Below are 12436 nucleotides of genomic sequence, written 5' to 3'. Positions count from 1 at the left end.
AGACCAACTCCGCTCTCTTTAATATTTGCGGTTGTCCGTTATGATTCCAATTATTCTTCCGGTGCGGGATATTTGTCTCAGTATACTGGAGTTGATTCACATGCTAATAGCAACTGATCAGTCCTTACCCTCGTCCCTCTTTCGTTTTACGTGTCTAGGTACTTTATTTATCTTTATATATCGTTGTTTGTGTGACCACTATATATCAGTATGTGCTGTTCTAGTTCGCTATTTTTTTGCATGTGTGTCTTGATCTACCTTCTTTCACTAGATCTTCGGTTCCGCCTTTTCGCGTATCAGGGGAGTGAGATTTGCCCACTATTAACTACTTAAATAAATATATCGGAGCTGGATAACACTACCCGCCCTCTTTGGTTGCAACACTTTCTCTACTTGTATCACTCATCTGAGTTTATTTAAATTAATTTTGTCGCAGAAGTAATGGACTAATCTAGCGTCAGTCGAAATGAGAAAAACAAAGAGACAAATACATATCCAGATCCTTAAAAATAAGAAGACAAATCGGACGAAATATGTGCTCAGAAAAGATGAGCAATTCCAATTATGAATACGGTATCATGTTCGGGAATGTGAATCCACGAAATACGGAGACAGTACACAGCACTTCCAATAGCGATCGAACAGACATAGTCTGAGAGATGACACTCAATATATTTGTAAGGATACCGATTTTACATACTGAGCTTATTTTAAGATCTAGAAAAATATGCCACTTTTATAATGGTTGGTAGAGATGCAGAACTGACGATTTACAACAAAACTTATTACGAAAAACAATTATGACGGACATGAATATTTCGGCAACTTCTGTCTAAATTTTCATAAGGAAAAGTGATATCGGGTCAGGGACTGTATATGTCATAGAAATATACAGTCAACGTATTTTGAATGCTCAAATAGAACGAGTGCAGTATAAAAGCCAATAACAAACTAGTAAAAAATCTAAGACAATGTTTGACATTCTTGTCCCGCTTGTATCTTTGTCAAATGTTCTTATGTAAAAACATAGTACATTAAGTTTTTTGTGGGAAACTTGACACTTATTTTAGGTAGGTCATATGTTAATTCAGAATCGGTGCTCTTCCATTATATTAAGAATTGAAAATGCTAAATACTCAGCAAATCGTATGGTACAGCTGATAAAGTTGAGGATGAGAGTCATTTTCAATCGAATGCTCACTTTATAGTAATTTGAGGGAGGAACTCGTTCACCATATTTCTAGCACATGTCAGAACTTTGAAAAGTTAGATAAATATGATAAATTTTCGATGTTAACACAAGAAAACTTTACTATTATGGAGAAAAAATTATGATCATATTGTTAGTTCTTTTGAATTAAGTAGTACATGTCTTGATACTGACTGTTATTTGTTATCAATGTGTTCGTTGTTTTTAATTTTTCTTTTTTGTCTTGGCTCCGATTGTGACTGAGGCTTATAGTGCTATAAAGATAATTATATCATTTAAGTATTGTAATGTCTTAATGTTTATCCAATCATTAGACCGCCGCTTCGAAAACGTGGGGATATACTGTTTTACCTCTGTATGTCCGTCCGTCCGTTTGTCCTATAAATATTTTCGTTGCATCTTTTTCATGAACTTCATTACAATGATTTCTGAAAGGTTTATTGAAGTCGGCTATATCGTGTGATGTGTTTTCAAATTCATTCCTCATTAAATGACAGCCAAGTTGAAAATTTTCGTCACATTTTTCTCAGGAACTACAATACAATGATTTCTGAAATTTGAAGGTTTGTATAAGTCAGTTATACTGTGTGCTGCTTTTTCAGATTCACAACTCAAAAACTTCCTGTCTACCGAAGTATTTGGGCGGGTGTAGCTCGCACTGATGATGGTTCGGTTTTCTTGATTTATATGCTCTTTAGAGATCCTTTAATTTGGAAAATGAAATATTCTTTTCTGTTATATTCTATATACAGATTTCGAATTGAGTATATAGAAAGTATTTGAACTACCTTAGCCTTATTTTATATATATATATACGGAATTATTTCTTAAAATATGTTATTGCATGTATATCTACACGTAATAATACAGACAGACACATTTTTACTTTATCCTGATACTTGACTTGATAAGTGTCGGACTTATATAGGTTGTCGGAGTATTGGGCTGTCGGAGCAATGGGTTGTCCGACTAATTTGTTGTCGGACTAATGGGTGCCAGACTCATTTGAAGATATTCCAATACTGATACAAAACATTACAGAATATGTTTTTATTTAATAAATTTGCGATAAAAATTAACATTAGATTATATATAATTAAGAGTTTAAGTTCAAAGGGAAGTAATCCATTTCAAATATAAACTTCTTACATGCTACTTTAAGTGTTCAAAAATTAATATAAGTAGCTTAGGAACATCAACAGTTCATTTAGGATAACAAAACTTAATTCATATAGTTTTTTCACTGACCCCCCTACCACCCCTTCTAACTTAATTTGGGAAAAATTGATTGGTCAATAAGTACATGTATATATAAAAAATCGATTTGAATTAAACAAAACTTGCAGCAATGTTGATCCGCCCACCCCCAAACTATTTGAATTACGTTTTTTTTTTTATCCTTCATTGAATTTTTGATGTCGTCCCTTACTGTTATTCAATTTTAAGTTTCAAATGAAAAATCAGAAAATATGTCAGCCACTTTAATTCATTTTTTTCCCCACATATTAGTTTGTTTCGAACAGATCGAGAGTATATTTTTTTTTTGGTGAAAATTTTTGCAAACACCAAAAGATCGTGAAGTAGTGTATTTAGGAGGATCATTTTTAATATTGGTTTCCTTTAATTCTAGCCTTTGATTTGAACTTTAGAGACTCTAAACCTTAGATCATAATAGAAATAGATTTCATAAATTGTGATTTTGATATAGAGTTTAAAAATAGCTATCATATATGATTCCTTTTTAAATGTTATTGATTCTGAAAAAAAATACTTAAAATACTTTGTATATGTTGTATGGATTAATTAATGCAAATTTTCATTGTTATTTATTGAAATCAAATAGCTGAAACGTGATATCAACTATCATATACTATACATGCCATTGTGGAATAATAATTATGATTCATATAGGAAGTGAATATATGACAGCCGATAGATCACTCGTTGGCCCTTCATTGGGCATTGGTATCAATTAAATAGGTTTAAATTTGGTAAAATATGATTTTAATTTATTTACTTTCAAAAAAGTTTTAATTTCAGTTTGGTATGTAATATCAGATTTGGAATAACTCAACATTATAAAAAAAATTGTCTTTAAATGATTATCATTCTAAGGATTTTAAAACACCTGCCATGAACAGATTGGAGAACTCTACTAGAACAGTCTGTCTGTCTCAGGACGCCCGTAGACATGGAAGAACTGTTCTAATGGAAGTAGTACTACCCGTGAGTAGTTTGTGAAATATTAACAAGACAGGAAATACAGTATCATTGCAATGGGGAACTATTGATTAGATAAAAGGGTGTGAATGCACGCTATTGTGGATCACCGTACGGCATTCAGCCATCAGCAAAACCCATAGCATAAAGTAAGCTTTAACGACCATGACAGGACAAAACCAATGTTTTTATTAGATAATATACGACATAAAAAATATGACAAACAGTAACCAACGACAACCACTGTAGCATAGGCTCCTGATGTAGACAAGGCACACATACATGTTGTATAATGTGACAAGGTAAAGCATGTGTCCGTTTGCTAATCCTACTTTAACCTTAGACACTAGTGATACAACAAATTATAAGAACAAACAGTAAACATATTTTAAATAAGTTCAAAAAAGCTTGTGGAACCTATATGTATAATTATTGTTTTTCTTCTAATGTAATCTCATTCTGAATATGCATGAAATATTTTCCACTGGACGTTGATATGCAAATAATAAGTAATAATTGTTGTATCTTTTAATTTTATGTAAATAATATATTACATGTTGTTCAGTGGTAGTCGTGTTTGTGTGGTTCATAAGTGTTTCTCGTTCCTCATTTTTATATAGATTAGACCGTTGGTTTTCCCTTTTCAATGGTTCTACACTAGTGATTTTATGGCCCTTTATAGCATGCTGTTGGGTGTGAGCCAAGGTTCGGTTTGAAGGCCGTACCTTGACCTATAATGGTTTACTTTTACAAATTGTTGCTTGGATGGAGAGTTATCTCATTGGCTTTTATATCTATTTACAATTGAAAATGATAAGGGAAAAAAACGATATTCGATCATTAAACATATTAAAATTGCTCATACAGACGTAAACTGTGTTATTCAACACACTCGGGAACCAGAAAAATATGTCGGATTAAGTAGGGTGTCATATACATCCGTTTTTTTTGCAATGATAGTCACATTTTGGAACCATGAAAAATTGTCGGTTAAAAAGGGCGTTGGAATACTCGGGTGTCGGATTAGTTTATTTAATCCATTTAAAAAAATGAATGTACAATTACAGACGCATCCGGCGACAAATATTATTCATAACCCAATAAAGGGACATATGCTGCCCTTGACAATATTAAACATTACACATTACTTAATCAAATCTCAATGCATCAATACATGTACAGTTTGTAGTCCATGTGATATACAGCCAAAAATCTCTCCAGTAAACATCGAATAATATTCATCTATTTTTTGTCATTCTCACTTTTGAGGCGACCCCTTTGAAAAAGTAAAGATTAAGGTGTTTTTTTTAAATATCACTAAAGTTACATTTACACTTAAGTAAAACGGACCAACTTGAAGGTTAGATTTTCTACCTCAAGGCATAGTTTGTCCAGTCATATAATGCTTGCACAACCTTTTGGATTTTTCTATTTTTAATACTCTCTTACATTGTATTTGATTGAATCCCCCTGTATAGGTTGCACTTTGTAAATACAGCTGTTTCTCAAAACACGCCTCTTTTGGGGAGATCTTGAATATTCATAGAAAATTAATTTTGTTTACATACTGGTTCCCAGGTATGCTCTCTGTGTTCCACCTCACAGAGACATAACTTGGGAATGTTACCAGTAAATAAACATGTGCATATTGTTTACATTGAAATCTGTGGTAACCTTTCATTCGAAGTAGGGGTAGTTAACAAAATTAGTGTTAGTTTAAACTTTGAGAAGTTCAGGGCATATAAACGTTGAAAATATGCCGCACAGCCCTATATTTTGGCCTTTGAAAAAAATTGTGGTGCATATGAACTTTCAATATGAACTTTCAATTCTACCTTTGAAATGCAACCTTTAGATTCCAGCGCTAGTTATGAGGATATACATGTATAAACAAAACTCCATTGATTGATTGCTTGCTTGTTACTTAACGTCCAGTGGCCAATATATCATGCATGTTCAGGACTATGAACGAAACTTGAGTCTGTCATACTAAATCATAAGCCTGATGTATTTGGTGATTTTACTGTTCTCGTTTGGTGAATATATTTTTTTAACAAAGTATAATTTAGAAAAAAAAAATGAAATATAACATTATTCAAATGATTAATTATGTATGATGGCGTTACATGAGCTGATCCAAATTGAATATTCTTTTGGTTTTAAATGGTGTTAAATAAATGCAATTATTGTACGTATTATACTAATTGTTTGGTGCTACCCAAAGGAATGTTACGGTAGACCTCTGAGTCCGTAAATCAACAACAAACAAAACATTGTATTTATGCAAGCCTACACAAGCAGTTTGATAACAATAAACACAAATGGTTATTTATATTGAAACATTATAGCGGGTTATAAAATAAAATAGAAATATAGTTCATGTCAATTTTTCAATTCTTTAAGCAAATATTGCTCATCAGCACATTGACATCTAAAATAATAGTGTCATTTATTAATTGAATTTATAGGTTAAAAAGTCATTTAATTAATTAGTATCATATTAATATGACAGTATGATAAACGTTTTTCAATTATCTTTAAAATGACTTTTAATCTAAAAAGCAACAAGTCGGATCATGTTTATTTTTTTCAATTAAATCTTTTGAATAAAATTGACAAAGTGTCAATATATTCAATTCAATTCAACGTTTTATCAAAAATAATTTAATTTTTTGTAATAAATTGTTCGGTTAATTACTTCTGCATTTAAACCTGACATTCTAAATATAGCTAGCGGAACGATCCAATATGTTATTCTTTAAAAGATATATGAAGTATAAGTGTTGATCCTTTATTTGAGTAAATATTGAAAGGTGATTTAATATACTACAATACACAAAGAATTTAAATCAGTTTTTGTTTGGACAGGATTAAAGTTCCGTGATATAGGTAAAATTGTATACGTATAGAAGAAGGTTGTTTGTCATTTAAAGGAATTTGTGTTATTAAGTTTTAGCAACATAAGACGTAAACAAGGAATTTGAATCAGGCAAGTTTTATTTTTATTTCATGAACGTTTTATGTGATATAGTATATATACAAAATACTTATTTATCAATTGATGTACATTAGTAATGTTAGGCTACATGTATATACTTTATGTTATGTCTTCAAATAACTTTAATCGTTTTAAATGCTACATAATACTCCATATCTAATTGTGTTTGAAGTAGAAAATGACATAATAATTGAATAATACTTTAATTATAAAACAAATGAATATTACCATGAACAGTGTGAAGGGTACATGTAGGATAGGACAATAAATCATCAATGGGTTTAATAGTATAAGTCAATATAAAGGAAAATATTCAAAGTAAGCGTCAACGAGACAGCAACAAAACGACCTAAAAAAAGCATTCTCGAGATCGAGATAATATCTCCAAAAACGACAACTTCACATTGTTTTGTCGATATTAAATAGGTAAAATTATAAATAAACTGAAGTCTAGACGATTGTTAATGACTTAAATTAAATTTCCTACTGCTTTCCTGAAGATGGAGGTGGTAGGACTACATAATTATAGACTTGATATTCACCTGTCCCCCCTCCTCCGCTCAATGGGATGGTTGGGCGACGCATACTTGTTTAACTCCGACACATCCTGTTTTTGCCCGTCCAAACGGTCAATGTCGTGTAATTTAGTGGCTGTCGTTTGACATTGATGTGTTACTGTTCACCATTTTTTGTTTTTGTGTATTGTTTTGTACAAAATCAGACCCCATGCATTCATGCATTTTGCGCCTGGCCCAAGTCAGGAGCCTCTTGCCTTTGTTAGTCTTGTATTATTTTAACTTTTAGTTTCTTGTGTATAATTTGGAGTTTAGTATAGCGTTCATTATCTCTGAACTAGTATATATATTTGTTTAGGGGCCAGCTGAAGGACGCCTCCGGGTGCGGGGATTTCTCGCTGCATTGAAGACCTGTTGGTGACCTTCTGCTGTTGTCTGCTTCATGGTCGGGTTGTTGTCTCTTTGACACATTCTCCATTTCCATTCTAAATTTTTATGTAAGGACTTTTTATAGCTAGCTTTGTGTTATGGTATTTGCTCATTGTCAAAGGCTGTACATACTGTCACTTATAGTTGACAACTTCCTACGTCATATTTTGAATGCTATCCCGTTGGTCAATATATCACATTATATTTTCTTCATTTTGAGGAAAAGAATATTTATTTTCATCCTTATTTATCATTATAACTTGATTTTGATTTTTCTTAAAATGCCAGTATAATCAATTTCAAAATCTGCCGGACGTTGTTTTCTTACATTTATGTTTGATGTACTGCAACTGATATACGAATGAAGTTTCTTAACATATTATAGAATTACGTCGATCTTCTTTTCCGAATTCTTCTTTTCTCGTTCTCTATTACATTATACAAACCATGATGCATTCATCCATCTATTTTCAAATCTTATGAAAATAAATATCCAATTATACATATTCTAAGTTTCGCCTTTTAATCATTTCAGCATAATATTGTAGGCATCGTGTGCAATTGCAGATCTAACCAATATTGACACAACAAAAAATGAACAAAAATCTAAATTTTAATTTTGATACCACAAGTTCGATATGTTCAATTAGATTTGTTTTCAACAATGACTGTGGTATAAGTTATTGATTAGAAAAAGAACCAAACATGATATTTGGGTTACTTCTAGGTATAATTTTATTTCATAAAATATCTAGTCCTTGAATTCCAATAAAATAAAATTAATAAATTATGTTTTAGTGAATAGGTAGTTCTTGGAGCACAGTTTAGTTAACACAAGAAAATATGTCAGATTGTTATATAAACATGTTTTTTTTTAAATACAAACTACAGAAAAATCCAGTCTATGGGGATGATGTAGATGATTAAGCTATAAATATTCATTCGGGAAAATATTCTAGTTTAAAAACAACTTAAGATGATTGTACATAATATCACACAAGATTAAATGTTCCAAAGGTTACAATGTAGCTTTAGATTTATGAGTAGAACCAATCTTTGAGAAATATGTAAGAAATACTTTATACATTTTAATATATAAATCACTGACAACTGCTCGTTATATGTAATTATAATTACATTAGATGTATGTTAACTTTCATTGTAATATTTTATTCTGATTGGCTAACTGCACATCACATGTTATTTCGTAAGCAGTTGCATTGCTCAATACAACTTTTCATTCATGATAACACGTGCTCCAACAATAAAGTGCACAGGTGAATTAAATAATAAAATATATAAAATTCGTGTTTTCATAATCATAGCTAAAAAATGTAATTATAAGTATTGAATGCTTCTTTTTGTAACTTTATAGGGTTGTAAAAGCGTTGACCGTGCGTACATTTTTAGAATGAAGCGCTTCCGCGCTTCATACAAAATGTACTTCGGTCAACGCTTTTACACCCCAATAAATTTACAAAAAGAAGCATTCAATTCTTAAATAAACAGTAAAATCAGTGTATTGTTGTTTTTTTTATATATTAATACATAATTTACACGTGCATTGGAGGGATAGCCAAAATGTCGACTTTTCATTTGCCTAAATGTAACATATTTTAAGCCCAAATAACACATCAAGAAGCTCAAACATACATCTTCCTTTGTAAAAAAAAACAATAAATATATAAAAATCTAAACCATTTTTTATTAACAAATATTAAAAGTACAGATACCACATACCCCGCGTCCATATTTCTCACTTGGAGTAGGCCTAAAAAATGAAATATTCTGTTTCTACGTACTAATATACTAGCTTAAATTGTTCCGTATCCTCAAATTATACATATTTAAAAGTAGATACTGTAAATTCCCATATCATGGCTTAAATAAATTGAACTGATATCTCAAATCCACAAAACGTCATAATAGAGCTAATGCGTAAAATGAAAATAAAAAATTCACAAGACAAAAATCAGTTTTTGAAGTTAATAACTTTATCCGATCCATGGTCTACTTGCACACAGAGACCATTTTTTTTTAAATCATATACAATTTGTGTGTTCAATCCGCTAGAAAACAGCTATAATTTATCTTGTAAAATCTAAGCAAGGCGTTCCTTTTCCTCTTTATTAGTTTTCTCATGTGTATTACATAATATGAAATCCGACTTGCATAGTAAGGGTTGTTTTTGGGTATAGTAAGACATGGTATCTACTCATCATACTGTGGTTTTATCTATTATCAAATGGCTACATATTGAACTTTTCAAATATAATTAAATATAAATTTATTTTATATTTTATGATCATAGGGTTTTTTGCAATGAAACTGACTGAAAGAATGGCGACTTTTCTAGATGAAAAAGACGAATTACTAAGTCCTCAGGAAATTGAAGAAGAAAAGAAATGGGAAACAGAATTTCAAAAACGTAGAAAAGAACTAGAAAGAGAAAAACTCAAACTAGAAGAGAGAAAGTAAGCAAGTTTTTATAAGTGAATTTGATATACAATAAATACTGTAACAATGAAATAATAAAAATATTATTGCATATAGATGTACACACACTACACTTCTTCTTATGCCTATTACAGAGTGTTTAAAAAAATAGTTATTATATACTGCAATGAAACAGAAACCCACCATTACACAATATATCAAACCTGGAATTCTGTGGGTCAGCATTGTAAATGTGGTCTTCAGTCTATAGTTTAAAAAAGTACATAACTTCACAATCTGATACCAACAATTCTGTCTAGTGAATCATTTCGTTTCTAATAACTAGGACTCTTTGAATTGTGGTTTTACAAATAGTATAATATGCAATTACAAGTGATTTATCACTCTCTTTTCTTGCATTTTACGTTGATAAAGGAGTAGGTACGGTAAGGACTGATTTTGGCCTCAAATTTCAGGTTCATCTGACGAAAGATTTTGACCACTTTTTAAACACTTAAGTGTCTATTATATTTGAATTAATTAGTTTATGTGAAAGATTTTAACAGATTTAGTCATTAAAAACGATCCGATTCAAGCTCAAATATGAAAAATCTACCTAATATGCCGAAAAATGTCACTTTTCAGATGGTTTTTGGTAAAAATGAAAGTGGCCGCATCCGTGTTCATCCTTAACCTTTATATATGTTATGTATTATCATAAAATACAACTTACATTTCAATACTAAGGATGAACACGAATGCGGCCACTTTCGTTTTACACGAAAACCGTCTAAAATTTAACTAAAATGCTAGAATTATGAGGATTTCAGTAATTTAGCATGACTTAATGGTGCTAGTACCGGATATATGTGCATTGTATTGTCAAAAACAGCCCATATTTATGTAGCAGAAGCATTATACTGTCCAATAAATAACTAAAGGTTTACATTTTAACAATTTTGTAAAACTGCTATATTTTGGGGCCAAAAAGGGGTCTTACTGAACCTACTCCTTTGTGTTGTTACTTTTATTTCATTAATTTTCAGACGACAATCTTGTTCCCGCCTTGAGGAATTGAATAATAGATGGCGAAATATAGAACAAAGAAGAACCTCGCGGAGTAATATGCGACGAACAGCGACAACTCTATCATCTGATGAAACCACAGCTCCTGCACTTCCGGAAAGGGGTAGTACCGTTCTTTAAGACCATTAGTATTACTATTTTCCGAAGCCACACATATGTGTTCAATTTGTTATTCGATATGATGATTGTGTTAAAATCCTTAAAAGCTATCTGTGATCAACCATGTGTTTATTAAATAAAAGATATACTATGTTGATATTTTTTCTTATTCACCTGAAACTTCTACATAAGATTGAACCCTAGACGACATACAATGTAATTGACATATAGACCGGCTTACACCAAACGTACAGAGAAAATTGACAAAGTGAATGAATGAATGAATGAATATTTTATTTGCGAAAGCATAAATAATATGCTATGGCAATACACAAGTATATACAATGTGACAAAACAACAGATAGCAGAGAACAATACATAAACAAGTATATACAATGTGACAAAACAACAGATAGCAGAGAACAATACATAAACAAGTATATACAATGTGACAAAACAACAGATAGCAGAGAACAATACATAAACAAGTATATACAATGTGACAAAACAACAGATAGCAGAGAACAATACATAAACAAGTATATACAATGTGACAAAACAACAGATAGCAGAGAACAATACATAAACAAGTATATACAATGTGACAAAACAACAGATAGCAGAGAACAATACATAAACAAGTATATGCAATGTGACAAAACAACAGATAGCAGAGAACAATACATAAACAAGTATATACAATGTGACAAAACAACAGATAGCAGAGAACAATACATAAACAAGTATATACAATGTGACAAAACAACAGATAGCAGAGAACAATACATAAACAAGTATATACAATGTGACAAAACAACAGATAGCAGAGAACAATACATAATACAATAAAGATACAATTAATTCACAATACATGATCTAATTTTCCAAGCATATTTTAGATAGTTACAAAGTTTAATTGTGATTGATTTTGATTTTGCTTGAAGTAAATGAAAAAGTTAAAATTATTTGGCCAAGAACAATAATATTTTGGCAAATGTTCTTGTCGCACAGTTCTGTAGGCTGGACATACAAGTACGAAGTGGTATTCATTTTCAATACAAGCCATGATATTACAGCATTCACATAGACGCATATGTCTAGGAATATTTTTATATCGCCCTAATTCCAAATTCAGTTTCAAAGTACCACTTCTCAATTTTGTAATGCCCGCGTCACACTGTCCCGATTTTTATATACGATGGACACCCGAATGCGAAAATTGTAAGTTCGTACGAAGTTGGTCCCGATCTCGTTAAAATACCAAAAAGTGACCGAAGCAAGTACGATGAATAATGAAGTCTATACGATGGTGCCGAAATTATATACGATAGCAAAAGATGGACATACGAAGGTTAACAGAAGACGGGTATTTAAGCTTCATATCTCAGCCGAAGCCTACACGATGGATCACGAAGGCTACACGATGGATTACGAAAGCTACAC

The 12436-nt window shown here is 31.3% G+C and overlaps 1 protein-coding gene across 2 annotated transcripts; it reads left to right on the top strand.

Annotated features, from left to right (window-relative positions):
• Nucleotides 1–6254: 6254 nt before the first annotated feature.
• On the top strand, nt 6255–11150 carry LOC139481711 (uncharacterized). 2 transcript variants are annotated; one of them, XM_071265181.1, is made up of 3 exons: nt 6255–6419; nt 9684–9846; nt 10855–11150. In XM_071265181.1, the coding sequence occupies exons 2-3, from the start codon at nt 9695–9697 to the stop codon at nt 11012–11014; spliced, it is 312 nt and encodes a 103-aa protein (XP_071121282.1). In that variant the 5' UTR covers nt 6255–6419; nt 9684–9694; the 3' UTR covers nt 11015–11150. The 2 variants fall into 2 exon arrangements, with proteins under 2 accessions (XP_071121282.1, XP_071121281.1); XM_071265180.1 differs by lacking the exon at nt 6255–6419 and adding an exon at nt 7013–7440.
• Nucleotides 11151–12436: the final 1286 nt, after the last annotated feature.

The sequence above is a fragment of the Mytilus edulis genome, chromosome 7, assembly GCF_963676685.1.
Source record: "Mytilus edulis chromosome 7, xbMytEdul2.2, whole genome shotgun sequence".
Taxonomy (NCBI): domain Eukaryota; kingdom Metazoa; phylum Mollusca; class Bivalvia; order Mytilida; family Mytilidae; genus Mytilus; species Mytilus edulis.
This window is presented reverse-complemented; position numbering and strand designations above follow the sequence as displayed.